The sequence below is a fragment of the Ursus americanus genome, chromosome 27, assembly GCF_024610735.1.
Source record: "Ursus americanus isolate L20-20 chromosome 27, mUrsAme1.1.p, whole genome shotgun sequence".
NCBI classification, from domain to species: Eukaryota; Metazoa; Chordata; class Mammalia; order Carnivora; family Ursidae; genus Ursus; species Ursus americanus.
Window position 1 is genome coordinate 39,545,943 of NC_142153.1, and position 16,910 is coordinate 39,562,852.

Below are 16,910 nucleotides of genomic sequence, written 5' to 3' on the forward strand. Positions count from 1 at the left end.
CCTTAGGGCTCCACCCTCAACCCCAATAAAAACAGAATCCCCCCACCCTTGCGTTTGCCTACACTTTCTACTGCTCTCTACCCAAGAGCTTGCTCTGTGGCCCCAGGTACTTAAAAGTAATAAACCTTTATTTTTATTTTCAAAGTTTCGCATTGCTTGTTACTGCAGGGCCTCTTACAGTCGCAATGAGAGCCACAAGGGCCAGTCCTGGTCCAAAATAGGCCTTCTCACTCTGTCCTTGACTTAGCTCCCGCTGGGGCCACATTGTCTCTTGTCTATGGGCCTTTGCACTTCTTGATGCTGCTCTCTGAAAACACGGACTCCAGTTACCTGGGGTGTGAAGACTCCGTGTAGATATCGTCAAATGAGAAGCCTTTTCTGCCATGTCCCGAGCCCGAAGACTCAGGGCAGCGCTTCGTCCAGGGTGCTGAGAGCCCCGGGCTCCGCGTGTCCAAGCAGTCAGCACTTCTGAGGTAGCTTTCTGTGCGGTGGTGGTTTTGTCGTCTTGATTTATGTGCCACTTCATGTGTCTAGGGCAGGGACGCTTTCTTGTTCACTTTTTATTTCCAGAGCTTAGCACGTAATAATATCTTTGTCAGTAATACTCGTGATGGAGCAGTGGCGGCAATGGCAGTAAATACAAGCAGGCGTTTGGTCGGTACATGCTGAACTGTTAGCGGGCCCGAGTGCCAGGCTCTCCGCTCTGCGGAGTCTCGAGCAAGATTTTTCTTTGATTCTATTCAGTCCTTGTAGTCTCGTAGCCGCAAGGCTGGAAATTGAGCTTGGTCGCCAGGGAAGACGGGAGAACAGAGACCTGTCAGGTAATCAGCAGTCTCTGCTACAGATGGCTTCTGAAAGCAGGTGACATTCAAGCTGGCTCGGATTCCTTCACAGAACCAAAGTGAGAAAGGCTTCACTGTCAGAACAGCATACACAAAAGTATGGAAATAACAAGTTGGAGGCTAACCTCGGGGCAGAGGGGGTCCGAAACCTCTTTCCTCCAAAATTATGAACGCCAGGACCGGAGATGCAGAGATGACGAATTAGTCCAAGATTTGCCCCTTCAGTTCCCGTCCCTCCATGTATGTCCTGGTGACATTTCTAGCTCCCATTGTCAGCCTTTCAGAAAGTACAATTAGAGTAAGCGGAAGCCATCAGAGAATGTTTGCAAAATGTGTAAGTTTGATCTGCCTAAAATACCCCTCTGCCAGCCTGCCATAGACCTGAAATTCCTAGGATTGGTACATTCTTTTGAGTTATCCCCAGGCAATAAAAGGCCTGTCCCGGCATTAATGATGAGGGCGAGGGTGGTAAGACTGGGGGAGGGAAGAAGAAAGCAGAGTCGTTTTCTGGAAGGCTATGCTGGAATTCATGCTTCTGATACTGTCATTGTTGTGTCCCGGCCACGTCAGCTCCCTGCCCGGCCCGCCGAACGCTACCTTCCCCAGCCGTTCTGCGGCCCTGCTTTCACTTCTCGCACTGCCCCCCCCATCAAGTACATGTGATTTTACATTTCCAGGAACATTAACGTTACCAATTTGTGTTTGTATTGCTTTGTTGTCCGTGCTACATCATGACTTCTTTTTAAAGAGTTCAGTGTTTACCGCAGTTCCCTCATTCCAGAGACCATCCTGCCTGTATGTCGTTGCAAGGATCGAATGCTTTTCCTTTCATTTTGATGTATAGTGTTTTATGAGCCACTGGGTGTGTTTCATTGGCAGAGAGTAATTACTTTGGAGAAAGAGAATTTTAAATTTAGAGCATGTGTATTTAAAAGTTTAAGCTGTCTGGTCAATAAAGAGACAGTAGCAGTTTTAGAAATTAAAATTTAAGTTTCTCTTACAGCACTGTGTTTCCCCAGTATTGTTATACACGAAGCAACCTAACCAAATTCTCGCTTGATTTTATGGTATAAGTAATACATGAGAGTTAAGGAAATTCTGGATTGTCAGATCATCTTTCTCGGTAAGATAGGACCACCAGTAGTCAGAACTCTTCGAATGCAGTACACGTATTTAACTGCTTTCAGTCTGGGCCTCACTTATGATGCCGCAGCCCGTCTCGTGACCAACGAGAGGGAAAAGCAGGAGGAACAGCAGTTGTGGAAGTGATGGCTGTGAATGTCGGGGTTCCTAGGGCGTATTATGACAGGAAGAGGAGAGAAAAGCAGCTCCGGAGAAATTTGCTGACATCCTGACTCAAGGCTATGGCAGAGATTCTCTCTGTTTATGCCTTATCTCGGTAGCCCTGTAGATGCATATACACCTTTCATTCTTTAACCCATTAATTGTCAAGATAAGTTCTACTCAATTTGTATTAATAAAAGTAGTGCTCTCGGGGCGCCCGGGTGGTTCAGTCAGTCGGTTAAGTGTCCGCTTGTGGCTGAGGTCGTGGCTCAGCGGGAAGTCTGCTTCTCCCTCTGCCCCTCACCCCCACTCTGCGCTCTCTCTCTCTTGCTCTGTTCTCTCTCTCTCAAATAAATAAATAAAATCTTTAAAAATAAAATAAAAGTGGTGCTCTCTTGGTGGTAGTACGTTAGGCTCAGGCTCATGCTAGCAACACTGACACTTCTTCTCGAACCAACCTTCCTAAGATGATCTATTTATTTACTTATTTTTAATTTTTACAATGGAATAAAATAAAATTTATTTTAAAATAACAGTAATTAGAGAATCTTGCAAGTCAGGTCACTAGAAAGTTGTCTTTTTTTTTTTCCAAATTTCTATTTAAATTCTAGTTAGCCAACAGATAGAGTAATATTGGTTTCAGGAGTAGAATTTAGTGATTCATCACTTACATACAGCACCCAGTGCTCCTTAACACCCATCACCCATTTAGCCCATCCCCCGCCCACCTCCCTCCATCATCCCTCAGTTTGTTCTCTCTTGTTAAGAGTGTCTTTTGGTTTGCTTCCCAGTCTCTTTTTTTTCCCCCTTCTCATATGTTCATCTGTTTTGTGTCTTAAATTCCACATATGAGTGAAATCATATGGTATTTGTCTTTCTCTGATTGACTTATTTTGCCTGGCACAATATACTTTAGCTCCATGCATGTCATTGCAAATGGCAAGATTTCATTCTTTTTAATGGCTGAGTAGTATTTCAGTGTCTGTGTCTGTGAGTGCGCGTGCACGCACACACGCCACATCTTTATCCATTCATCAGGCAATGGACACTTGGGCTCTTTCCAGAGTTTGGCTATTGTGGAGAATGCTGCTCTAAACATTGGGGTGCCGGTACCCCTTTGAATCTGTATTTTTGCATCCTTTGGGTAAATATACCTAGTAGTACAGTTGCTGGGTCACAGGGTAGCTCTATTTTTAACTTTTTGAGGAACTTCCATACTGTTTTCCAGAGTGGCTGCACCAGTTTGCATTCCTACCAACAGTGTAAGAGGGTTTCCTTTTCTCCACATCCTCGCCAACATCTGTTGTTTCCTGATTTGTTAATTTTAGCCATGCCGACAGATAGGAAGTGGCATCTGATTGTGGTTTTATTTGTATCCCCGATGATGACTCATGTAGAGCATCTGTTCATAGGCCTTTTAGCCATCGGGATGTCTTCTTTGGAAGAATGTCTGTTCATATCTTCTACCCATTTCTTAACTGGATTATTTCTTTTTGTTTTTTAAAGATTTATTTATTGTTTTGAGAGAGAGATTGGGGGGAGGAGCAGAGGGAGAGAATCCTCAAACAGACTCCCCACTGAGCACGGAGCCTGACCTGGGGCTCAGTCCCAGGACCCTGAGATCATGACCTGAGCCAGAACCAAGATAGATGCTCAACCAGCTGAGCCACCCAGGCGCCCCTGGGTTATTTGATTTTTGGGTATTGAGTTTGATAAGTTCTTTATAGACTTTGGATACTAACCCTTTATCGGATGTGTCATTAGCAGATATCTTCTTCCATTTCATAGGTTGCCTTCGTTTTGCTGATTGTTTCCTTTGCTGTGCAGAAGCTTTTTATCTTGATGTAGTCCCAATTGTTCATTTTCACTTTTGTTTCCTTGCCTCCGGCAATGTGTCTCGTAAGAATTTGCCACAGCTGAGGTCAGAGAGGTTGCTGTGTTCTCCTCTAGGATTTTGATGGTTTCCTGCCTTACATCTAGATGTCGTTCTTTCATTTTGAATTTATTTTTGTGTATGGTGTAAGGGAATGTTCCAGTTTCATTCTTTTGCATGTTGCTGTCCAGTTTTCCCAGCACCATTTGTTGAAGAGACCATCTTTTTTCCATTGGATATTCTTTCCTTCTTTGTCAAAGATGAGTGGGCCATATAGTTGTGGGTCCATTTCTGGATTTTCTGTTCTGTTCCATTGATCTATGTCTGTTTTTGTGCCAGTACCATACTGTCTTGATGATCACAGCTTTGTAATAAAGCTGGAAGTCTGGAATCACAAAGCCTCCAGCTTTGGTTTTCTTTTTCAGGATCACTTTGGCTATTCAGGGTTTTTTGTGGTTTCCTATAAATTTTAGGATTTTTTGTTCTGGCTCCCGTGAAAAATGCTGCTGTTATTTTGATAGGGTTTGCACTAAATGTGTAGATTGCTTTGGGTAGTACAGACATTTTAACAATGTTTGTTATTCCAATCCATGAACAGAGAATGTTTTTCAATTTCTTTGTGTCCTCTTCAATTTCTTTCATTAAGTATTCTATAGTTTTCAAAATACGGGTCTTTCACCTCTTTAGTTAGGTTTATTTCCAGGTATCTTACTGTCTTTGATGCAATTGTAAATGGGATTGATTCCTTGATTTCTCTTTCTGCTGCTTCATTATTGGTGTATAGAAATGCAACAGATTTCTGTACATTGATTTTATATCCTGTGATTTTGCTGAATTCATGTCTTAGTTCTAGCAGTTTTTTGGTGGAATCTTTTTTTTTTTTTTTTTAAGTAGGCTCCATCCCAGTGTGGAGCCCAGTGCAGGGCTTGAACTTTCGGCCCTGAGATCAAGACCTGAGCTGAGATCAAGAGTTGGATGCTTAACCGACTCAGCCACCCAGGTGCTCCTGGTGGCGTCTCTGATGATATTTGTTGTAAGTGCCACCGAGCTACCCTGCCAGCGGGAGTTGAAAAAGTAAAAGATTGCACAAGGGGAAGGAAGTAACAGGAGAAGTATGTTACAGTTTGTAATAACAACTCACTTTTAAATCCAGAAGTCAAGAAAAGAAACCTTACTGTGTAAAGTTGTCATGTGTAGATTTGTGCCTAGATCTTGAGTTGTTAGCAGAATATCCTCTCCAGGTTGTGAATTAGATTCATTATAATATTTTTTCTCCTAGGTAATTTTGTGAGAAAAATTTTGCAGCCTGCTTTTCACTTAATTGCCAGTGAAGATGATGATAGTATTTCAGAGACCACGGGCCACGGATTTTCCCATTTTCCTGAAACGCCAATTAAACAAGGAATTTCCTTTAGCGAAATGTCCTCAGATGAAGATAGAGGAGAGAGCCGGACACGGAATTCGAAGGAACAGGAGAGGCTGGGGTCAGCTGAGCAAAGCAGTCCTGACCTATCATTTTTAGTTGTGAAGAATAACGTAGGAGAAAAGCATCTTTTTGTAGACTTCGGTAAGTAAGATGTCAGCTCAGCTGCCTGTTAGGCTGTCTTCATGTACCTCCCTGAGTGACCCCCAGTGCCCATTTGTCACTTTGCTTAGGATTCTTGCTGCCACCATTGCTCCATACTGACCACGGAACCACTAGCAGAGTGTGATCCCTGAGCTAGGGTGCTGGGACGCGGCGAGGCTTCTGTTCAGAGATCTTAGAGCAGTTCCTGCGGGACAGAGGCCCCAGGCTGCCCCGAGTTCCAAAAGAGAATCCTTAGAGCTGGCACTTCCCCCGGAGGGTCCAGAGGATTTGTGTCAGGGGACTCTTAACGGGGCAGTTGGACCAGCGCTCTCCAGTACTGGTAACAGGTTTAATTAGGTGAAATACATGTTAAAAACCGACAGTATAAAAATGATACTTTTATGTGGCAAAATGAGGCCACTGGTCTCTTCACTGAAGAGTTTTGCAGTGAGTGCCAGAGGGTCATTTCATCAGCTTTTTGACTATCCTCACACTGGTACCTTCCTCACGCATGCTCTCTTCCACCCACCTTGCTTCCGGTGCCAAGGCTGAGGATGTGTGAGGCACTGGGCAGGATGCAGCCTGGTTGGGTAACACATCGGCCACTCAGGACCCCTAATTTAGCCGGCTCCAATCTGGTGAACTAAACCTCATTTTTTTAAGAATTTCAAGTAGGCTTCACACCCATCGCAGGGCCCAACCGCGGGCCTTGAGCTCACGACGCTGAGATCAAGAGTCAGATGCCCAACTGACGGAGCCACGCAGGCGCCCCTAAACCTCATTTTTATACGTGGTTCCAGCTTGTGGTTTGAAAGCCGTGAAGAACACATTTTGGCATTGAGCGTTAGAGCAGCTGAGAGGGTTTCGGTGTGTAGCGGCTGAAGGAAACTAGGTTTAACTTGCAGGCAGGATTATCAAGCCAGCCAGGCCACGAGTAGGGAAGGGTCCCTGCCATAGTTTATACCTTCCTAGCTAGCCGCCCCGACAACCAGGTGCCAGAATTTGGAAACATAGATAAGCGCAGCGCGGTGGTTTGGGTGTGAGCAAGCATGAGTTACGAGTAGAGGAGCGTTCTTCCAAGTGACAAGTGTTGTTTTGTTAGCAGAATATCCTCTCCAGGTTGTGCCAGCAGGCAGTAAAGCAGGGAGAATGCCTAACAGGAGGTGGTTCAGGGGGAGCAAAATAGCCGATCACTGTGCTCTGCCTCAACCCCAGTACTGAAGACCCCAAGCAGAATACCCCGGTTCATGATGGTTAGCCTTAGAGGTCAGTTTACTGGACTAGCAAGGAAATGTCCACGATACACTTGAAAGAAGGATTTCAAGAGTATATCCAGAATAATTTATGTACCAAAAAGGACATTCCTTAAGGCATCTTTTGAAAAGGTCAGGGATTTAATAGTACACGCCAAAATTGTTTTTTAAAGATTTTATTTTTTTAAAGTAATCTCTACACCTAACCTGGGGTGCGAACTCACAACCCCGAGATCGAAAGTCGCATGCTGTCCTGACTGAGCCAGCCAGGCACCCCACGGGCCAGAATTTTTTGAGGAAGCTTTTTATTGAAGTATAACATTCAAACAGAAACATGAGTAATTTGTGAGTATACAGGTCAATGAATTACCACAAAATGATCATGCCCTTGTCAGCACACCTCCCTAGATAAGAAACAGAAGATTCCCAGGATCCCAGACTCTCCTCCATGTTTCTTCTAGTGAGTACTCTTCCTCCTCCCCGCAGGTGACCGCTAATCCATCTTCTAACACCACAGATTAGTTTTGCCTGTTTCTGAACTTTATCATTGGAATCCTATAGTATTTGTGGCTTGCTTTTTTACTCTCTTAATGGTGTCTTTGATGAATAAAAGTAACTTTAAATAGTAGTAGTCTAATTTATCAACATTTTCCTCTTAGTGTTTCTTGTATCTTTTTAAATCTTTCACTGTTCCCAAATTATGAAGATATTCTCCTACTTATCTTCTAGAAGACTTCTTTTTTTACCTTTTATGTTTAGACCTACAACCCACTTGGAGTGGATTTTTGCCTATTGTGTGAAGAGGAGTTAAGATTCATTTTTTTCCCCTATATGAATATCCATTTGTCTCAACACTGTTTGTTGAAATAACTATCCTTGTCCTAAAAGGACATCTTTGTCATAATTCAAGTGTCTATATGTTTGGTCTTTTCTGGATTATATTCTGTTCCGTTGTTATATTGGTCTATTTTTGTGCCAGTACCATTACTGTCTTAATATAGGTGTTTTCTTTAAGTCTTGATATCCAGTGGAAGTCCACCAACTTTGTTCTTTGAAATTTCTTGGCTGTTCTTGACCATTTGCACTTCCATTTAAATTTTAGAATCCACTTGTCAGGTTACACATGCACACGCAAACACACACGCACTCTGCTAGAATTTGATTTCGTTTGCATTGAATCTAGAGATCAACTTGGAAAGAATTGACATTTTTATAACGTTTAGTGTTTCATTTCGTGAACATGCTTTGTCATTCCACTAACACAGATGTTCTCTCATTTCTCTCAATGTTTTATAATTTTCTAAACAGAGAACTTATATATTTTTTGTTAGATTTATTCTGGGTATTTGGGTTGTTTTTGTTTGTTTGGCTTAAAAACAAACATTTATTTCTCACAGCTGAAGAGGATAGAAGTGCAAGATCAGGGCACCAGCACGGGTGGGTTTTGGTGAAGTCCCTGTCCTGGTTTTCAGATCACGGTCTTCTCATTGTATGCTCACATAGTGGGGAGAGAGCGGTATTTGATTTTTTGATGCCTCCCTTCTTTGGGATTTTAGCACCAGAAATATTCACCGCCTTGGAAGCTCTTTAATTGTCTGAAACTTTTTTTCCTAAATGATTTGCCCCGTGTTTCTATTTATTTACAACAGGAGGGTTACCCCCAAATAATCTCATCTCATTTTCTGTTTCTGCATGTGGCATTCTTCCATACCAAGTCCACTTTATCTTAATTTATATATTGCTTTTATTTTGTTTACAGCTGATAAAAAATACTTTTTTCATTTGTATTTTTGTTTACGTGAAGGTGCGTTTTTCTTCTGCCTTCATTTTTTTCTCGAGGTGTGATTGACATGCCTCATGACATTAGTTTCAGGTGTGCTGATCTGATATTGATAATGATCTGATATTTGTATATATTGCAAAATGATCACCACAGTAACTCTAGCTAACATCCATCACCATACATAGTTACAGAACTTTTTTCTTCTGATAAGAATTTCTAAGACGTACTCTCAGCAACTTTCAGATATGCAGTACAGTGTTATTAGCCGTGTTTGCCATGCCGTCCATTACATCCCCTGGCTTATTTATGTTAAAACTGAAGCTTGTGTTTTTTGACTCCCTTTACCTATTGGCCGACCCCCACCGCCCCACCTCAAGCAACCACCAGTCTGTTCTCTGTATTTATTGGCTTGGGTTGTCTTTTTCTTAATTTTAATTTTTAGATTCTCTATATAAGTGATATGGTATTTATCTTTCCCTGTCTGACTTATTTCATTTAGCATAATGCCCTTAAGGTCCGTCTGTGTGGTCACAAATGGCAGGATTTTTCTCTCTTTTTTTTAGTTGGTTAAATAATATTCCATTTTGTGGAGATACATATTTTTTCTTGATTCATTTTCTTTATTCGTTCATCTGTTGATAGACCCTTAGTTTGTTTCCATATCGTGGCTATTGTAAATAATGCTGCAGTGAACATGGTGATATGTCTGTCTTTTTGAATTAGTGTTTTTATTTTCTTCAGATAAATACCCAGAAATAGAATTGCTGGATCGTGTGGGAGTTCTATTTTTAATTTTTTGAGGAACCTCCGTACTGTTTTCCCCAGCGGCTGCACCAGTTTATATTCCATTGACAGTGCACAAGGGTTCCCTTTTCTCCATACCCTCATCAACACTTGTTATTTGTCTTTTTGATACTAGCCATTCTGACAGTATGAGGGGATATGTCGTTGTGGTTTTGATTTGCATTTCCCTGATGATTAGGGATGTTGAACAGCTGTTGGCCATCTGTATGTCTTCTATGGAGAAATGTCTATTCAGATCTTCTGCCCATTTTTTAATCAGATTGGTTTCTTTTTCCTATTGAGTTGTATGAGTTCTTTATATATCTTGGCTATTAACATCTTATCAGATACATGATTTGCATATATTTTCTCCCATTCAATATGTAGCCTTTTCATTTTGTTGATGGTTTCCTTTCTCTGCAGAAGTTTTTTACTTTGATGATGTCCTGCTTATTTATTTTTGCTTTTGTTGCCTTTGCTGTTAGTGTCAAATTTAAAACACCATCGCCAAGATTCAGGTCAAGGAGCCTACTGCCTGTTTTCTAAGAGTTTTATGGTTTCGGGTCTTAAATTCAAGTCTTCATTTCATCTCGAGTTAATTTCTGTGTATGGTATGAGACAGTGCTACCGTTTTATTCTTTTGCATGTGGCTTTCCAGTTTTCCCAACTCATTTTATTGAAGAGACTCTTCTTTCCCTATTGTGTATTCTTGGCTCCTTTGTTGTAAATTAATCGAGCAGATATACTTGATTTATTTCTTTGCTTTCTGTTCTGTTCCATCGCTCTGAATCCGTTTTCATTGCCAGCCCCGTACTGTTTTGATTACTGTCGCACTGCGGTGTAGTTTGAAATCAGGAAGCATGATGCCTCCAACTTTGTCCTTCTTTGTCTGGGTAGCTTTAGCCATTCTGGATCTTTTGTAGTTCATATAAATTTTAGAATTCTTTGTTCGATTCTGTAAAAAATGCCATTGGGATTTTGATAGGTACTGCACTGAATCATAGCTTGCCCTTGGTACTATGGACATTTTAACAGTATTCTTCCAGTCCAGGAGCTTGGCATAGCTTTCCATTTGTCTGTGTCATCTTCAGTTTCTTTCATCAGTGTTGTTTATAGTTTTCTGAGTACGGGTCTTTCACCTCCTTGGTTAAGTTTATTCCTAGGTATGTTACTCCTTCCGACGCAATTGTAAATGGGATTTTTTTTTTAATAGGATTGTGTCTTAATTTGTTTTTCTGATAGTTATTGTATAGAAATGCAACAGATTTCTGTATTGTTGATTTTGTATCCTGCAACTTCACTGAATTCATTTTTTCTAACAGTTTTTTTGGTGGAGTCTTTGGGGTTTTCTACATAGAAATTTCTGTACATAAACATTTGCAGATAGAACAGTTTCACTTCTTCCTTCCTGGAATCTGGATGCCTTTGATTTCTTTTCTTGCCTACTTGCTCTGGCTGGGACACCCAGTGCCGTGTTGATAAAAGTGATGAGAGTGGGTGCTCTTGTCTTGTTCCCGATCTTCGAGGAAAAGCTTCCAGCTCTCACCTCTGAGTCTGATGTTGGCTAAGCGTGTGTCACATACAGACTTTATCATGTTGAGCTGTGTTTCCTCTATGATCACTTAGTGGAGAGTTTTGATCATACGTGGGTGTTGAATTTCGTCAAATGCCTTTTCAGCATCTATTGAGATGATCATTTGATTTTTATTCAGCCACTTTGCTTTTATGAAAGACCCACAGTAGTATGGCAGCAGCTTTTCTCGTAGAAGTGAAAATCCTCTTTGGAATCTTTCAGTTAGTGAAAACGCGTAGTAATGTAGATCTTTCATGAAAGTAAAGTGTTGTAACGTGAACTTCCAGAAAGTGGGGGATACCCCCGTATTGTTGAATTTGGTTTGCTGTTATTTTGTTATTTAGTTATTTTGTTGAGAACATTTGCATATGTTCATCAAGGATATTGGCCTGTAATTTTCTTTCTTCTCTGTTTATTTTTGGTGTCATGGTAATACTGCTCATGAAAGTGAATTTGGAAGGGATCCCCACTCTTCTGTTTTTGGGAATAGTTTGAGAAGGAACGTATTCTGCTTTAAATGTTTGGTAGATTCCCCTCGAGAGCTATCTGTTCCTGGGCTTTCGTTTGTTGGGAGGTGTCTGATTGCTGAGTCAATCTCCTGACAAGTAATCAGTCTGTTTTCTATTTATGATTCAGCCTGGGAATGTTATCTGTTTCTGGGAAGTTGTGCGTTTTTTCATGTTGCCCCATTTGTTGGGGGGCAGTTGCTCACAGTGGTTTTCTACGATCTTTTGTATTTCTGCGGTATCAGTTGTAAGGTGTCCTCTTTCATTTCTCACCTCATTTTAGTCCTCTCTTTTTCTCCGTGGTGAGTCTAGCTAAAGGTTTGTCGATTTTGTTTATCTTTTCAAGGAACCAGTTCTTGCATTCATTGATCTTCTTTTTAAAGTCTGCATTTCATTTATTTCTGCTCTGATCTTTATTATTTTCTTTCTTCTACTAACTTTGGGTTTGTTTGCTGTCTTTTTTCTCATTTCTTGAGGTGTCAAGTTAAGTTGTTGGAGATTTTTCTTGCTTCTTGATATAGGTATTTATCACAGTGCACTTCCCTCTCAGAATTGCTTTCGCTGCATCCCATAGGTTGTGGTTTGTTATATTTCTTTTTTTTTTTTTTTTGGTCTCTAGGTATTTATCCATTGATTCCTTTGTGACCTATTTTTTTCAGTAGCATGTTGTTTAATCCCCATATGTTTGTGAATTTTGCAGTTTTCTTAGGATTGATTTCTAATTTCACAGTATTGTGGTCAGAAAGATGCTTCATATGATTTCAATCTCAAATTTGTTAAGCCTTATTTTATGGCCTGACGTATGATCTGTGCTGGAGAATGCTCCATATGCACTTAAGAAGAATGTATTCTTTTGCTTTTGAATGGAACGTTCTGTATGTATCTGTTATTTCCATCTGGCTAATGTGTGGTTTGAGGTTGATGTTGCCTTATTATTGATTTTCTGTCTGGATGATCTATCCATTGATGTAAGTGGGGGTACTGAAGTCCCCTACTATTGTACTTCTGTCTATTGCTCCCATTAGGTCTGTTAATATTTGATTTATATATTTGGGTGCTCCTGTGTTGGTGCCTAAATATTTGTAGGTGCTATATCCTCTTTTTGGAATGACCCCTTTGTCGTTATGTAATACCTGTCTTTGTTTCTTACTGCAGTCTTTGTGTTCAAGTATTTTGTCTGACCAAAGTAGAGCTACCCCAGCTTTCTTTTGGTTTCCATTGTGTGGAACATCTTTTTCCATCCCTTCACTTTCAGTCTGTGTGTGTTCTTGCTTCTGAAATGGGTCTCCTGACTGGGAGTGTATAGATGGGTCTTGTTTTGTTTTTATCCTTTCAGCTACTGTATGTCTTTTGATTGGTGAGTTTAATCCATTTACAGTAATTACTTATCCTTATGTACTTGGAGCCATTTTGTTCATTATTTTCTGGCTGTTTTTTAATTCTTCTTTATCTTTCTACTTCTCTTGCCCTCTTCCTTTGTGGTTTGATGAATTCCTTAGTGGCGTGCTTCCTTTCTCATTATCTTCTGTGTAGCTGTTACAGCTTTTTGCTTTGTGGTTACCTTGGGGCTTACATATAATGACTTACATTCGTAACAGCCTATCTTAGGTTTATAACAACGCATTCAAAGCTGTACATTTTTACGCTCTGCCCCCATGTTTTACGTTTCGCCTCTCACATTCTACATCTTGTTATCTTGCGTATCCCTTAGCTCATTATTGTAGTCGCAGTTGTTTTTACTACTTTCGTCTTTTAACCTTTACACTAGCGTCACACTTGATTGATATACTCCTTTAATATGTAGTTGCTTTTACCAGTGAGATTTACACTTTCATACATTTTTTTGTTAAATAATAAGCAACAACCGCCACTTTGTTTTTTTCCAGCTTAAAGCTGTCCCTTTGACATTTCTTTTAGGACTGGTTGAGTAGTAATGAACTTTTTTATCTCTTGCTTGTCTGGAAAACTCTTTATCTGTCCTTAATTATGAATGATAACTTTGCCAGACAGAGTATTCTTGGTTGGGAGTTTTGTTCCTTCAGCAGTTTGCATATATCACGCCGCTCTCTCTGGCCTGCAACGTTTCTGCGGAAAACTGTGCTCACAGTCATATGGGGTCTCCTTGTATGTAACAAGGTATTTTTTTTTCTTCCTTTAAGAGTCTCTCTCTCTCTCTTTTTTTTTTTTAACTTTTGGCATTTTAATTATAATGTGTCTTGGTGTGGCTCTCTGTGCTGCATTCATTTGACTTGGAACTTGCTGTCCTTCCTGAATCTGTATGTCTTTCCTTCCCCAGGTTATTGAAGTTTTCAGTTATTTCTTCAAATAAGTTTTCCGGCCCTTTCTCCTTCTGGGATTCGTATAATGTAAATATTAGTCTGCTCAGTGTTGTCTCAGAAGGCCCTTAAACTATCTTCACTTTGTTTCATTCCTTTCTCTTTCCACTGCTCTGTTGGGTGAGTTCCTCTGTCCTGTCTTTGGGTTCACTGACCCTGCTTCATCTAGCATAGTGTATCTTTCAGATCAGTTTTTGTATTTTCAGCTCTGTGACTTCTGTTTGCTACTTTCTTACATTCTCTGCCTTTTTGTCGAGCTCTCACAGTGCTCATCCATTCCTCTCCCAAGTTGAGCGTCTGTATGACCATTACTTTGAGCTCGTTATCAGGTAAATTACTTATCTCCATTTCATTAAGGTTGTTTAAGAGTTTCGTCGTCTTTGTTCGGAATGCATCCTCTGTTCTTCATTTTGCTTGACTCTGTGTGTTAGATGAAATAGCATCCCCGCCCCGTCTTGAAGGGTTGGCCTTATGTAGGAGATGAACCTTATCCTTCAACCCTGTTCCAGCTCTTGGTTGTTTCTCAGACTTTTATGATCATCCAAGCTGCCTGTTTTATTTTTAATAGTTTCCGGGACTTCAGAGTATGCCAGGCCCAGTCAGTGTCCCAAAGGGGAGATCTCATTCAACACCTAGATTCAGGAGATTGGAAGCCAGACCCTCAGGCAGCAGCTTTTAAAGAATGAAAATATGGACAGTCGTGTGGGACCGCAGGTGTAAGCCCCACTGACCCTCAGGTAGTACGGAGGTGTCCCATGGACGGTACTCGCAAAAATCAGGCCTTGATGAGCAGATAAAGCTCCTTTCTGAGAGATGCTGGTGAGCCATCGTGAGGTAGAAGGAGAGCACAGAGACAGCCTCCCCCGGCCTGTGTTTCCTGTGAGCAGCTCTGGAGCTCCTAGACGTGTGCCAAACTTGAAGACTGCCCCTCAAACCAAAACTCTAGGACAAGTGAGTAGGCCTCTTTCCCAGACGGCGGGGGGTGTTTCAGTCTGCTGTCTGTGCAGTGCCCTGAGGGTGCGAGCCATCTAAGAATTGTCTCTGACTGTTGGAGTCTCGTGAGTCCCAGGAACCGAAGCCCCCTGGCCACCAGAGCCAGGTGATTGAGGGTTATCCCCTAGGAGGCCGCTCCAAAAAGCAGGGTACTGGATGTCAAAACTGGGGTGTGGGACGCGTATCCAAGTTCCCCTCCGAGAGAGCCGGTGCTGTGAGGCACAGCAAGAGAGGATGAAAATACAACCTGCCCGCCAAGGTCTCAGGAAAGTTTCCAATTAGCCCCTGGGTGTGTGTTTCATTAGAAGCCTGTCCCAACAGCTGCACCAATGATGATAAGCTAACAGGCTTAGAGAGGCTGAGCTCCTGGGCCTGTTGCCTCTTGTTGTGCCCCGGCGATGGTCGCGGTTTAAGAACTCCTTCTCCGTTGGTTACAGTTCCGTAGGACCTGTGAGCGTCAGTCCCCCCAGCCACCAGAGCCAGATGGAGAGGAATCCCCTGGCAGCAACTGCAAAAATCAGGGCGCCGAACAAAGGGCATAAGCTCCATTCTGGAAGATAGCTGTGAGCCAGATGACGCAGAGGAAGAGTGCACAAATTACGTGCACTGAGCTCCGTTCCCTGGGAGCCCTTCCGGAGGCTCCTGTAAGCGCGCCAGAACAGAAGCCTGCCCCTCGGGCCAGAGCTGCTGCACAAGCGATCGGGCCTCGCTCTCAGGAACGGGGGTGTGTTTCAGTCGGTCTCTGCGCAGTGCCCTGGGAGTGGCAGTCTCCCGAGCACTGTCCCTCCAGTTGTTACAGTCCTGGGCACCCAGGAACGCAAGCCTCCCTCGCCTTCAGAGCCAGGTGACCAAGGGATCACCTGAAAAATGGGTCACCATATGTAACAACTGGGGCACCAAACGTGACTAGACACTTTCCTCCAGGAGATACTGGTGCTCTGGAGCACAGCAGAGGGGAAGCCAAAGATTGTGTCTGCTGGCTGGAGTGAGGCAGAGGGGGCGGGCAAAGATGGCACCCACTCAGAAAAGGAGGGGGAGGAAAGGGGGGGGAGAAAAAGAAAAACGATGGCACCTGCTGGCTTTAAAGAGGCAGAAAAGAGGAAGGTGCCCACCACCTCCATCCCTGGAGAGTATCCCTCAGTCCAGAGCTTTAAAGTTTGGAAATGAGTCTCCTTCACATAAAGTCTGGGCACTTTCGAAGGGCCGCTTCTGCACGAGGCCTTGGGGTGAGTCTGCGCGCGAGCCCTTAAGAGCCTTCCTCAGTTTGCCGCAGCCCAGTTGGGGTTTCAAAGCCAGATGTTTCTGGGGCTCATCTCTTAGGTGCAGGTCTTAAAAGTTGGGGTACCTAATGTGAGGTGTGAATCCTTAGCTATCGGGGAGAAGCTCTGGATTTTGAATTCCCTTCCATTTGTAGGTTGATGCACTGAGCGTGGGGCTTATGGCGAGATTGTGTCTCGGCCTTTCCCACCGGCTTCCATGTGGTTTCAGTCTCAGTTGGTGAAGGAGTCAATCTGCCGAGTTTTAGGTTTCTTTCAGAGGAAATCGTTCCCAATACAGCTGTATCTGGTGTGTTCACATGTGGAGGGGAGTTCAGGATCTTCCCGCATGGGCACCTTGACCCAGAGCCAATTGTTTCTCTAATAATGCTGTACAACAGTAATTTAATATTTGCTGACTATAAAAACAAAGCACTGAAAACATGCATTCATAATTGTTTTATTTTTGATAATAGGAGTTTATACAAGAAATAGGAACTTTCGGCTGTATAAATCATCAAAGATAGGAAAACAGGTGGCTTTGGAGGTTGCTGAAGACAACAAATTTTTTCCCAAACAGTCCAAGAATATTTCTGAAGAAAATCAGTATTTCCTCTCTTCTTTGGTCAGCAATGTCAGGTACATAATACCAGAATCCAACCGTTGTGTATTCATGAATGCATATTAAACAGTGAATGGCATTGTATAGTACCAAAATGTGAATCGTGTAAATTCGTTCTAACTTAAGAAAATGGAAGTTCTTTAAATTCTAGGTTAACTTTTTTTTTTATACGAAAGAAAATGAAAACTACTTGTATTCCATTTGGAAATAGTTACTATTAATATATACTTTTCATGTGT

At 42.1% G+C, this 16,910-nt stretch overlaps 1 protein-coding gene across 6 annotated transcripts in view; it reads left to right on the plus strand.

Moving 5' to 3' along the window:
* Positions 1–16,910, plus strand: part of PRIMPOL (primase and DNA directed polymerase) — a 49,924-nt gene that overhangs the window by 20,633 nt on the left and 12,381 nt on the right. For 5 of the 6 annotated variants that reach the window (XR_006777477.2, XM_045785815.2, XM_045785816.2 and 2 more), the window contains exons 9-10: positions 5,279–5,566; positions 16,526–16,688. Coding sequence is in view for 5 of the 6 variants with exons in the window: in XM_045785815.2 (XP_045641771.2) it covers positions 5,279–5,566; positions 16,526–16,688 (451 nt within the window). In the remaining variant the exon portion in view is untranslated. The remainder of the gene's footprint in view (positions 1–5,278; positions 5,567–16,525; positions 16,689–16,910) is intronic. The other variant, XM_045785819.2, reaches the window with a different exon arrangement.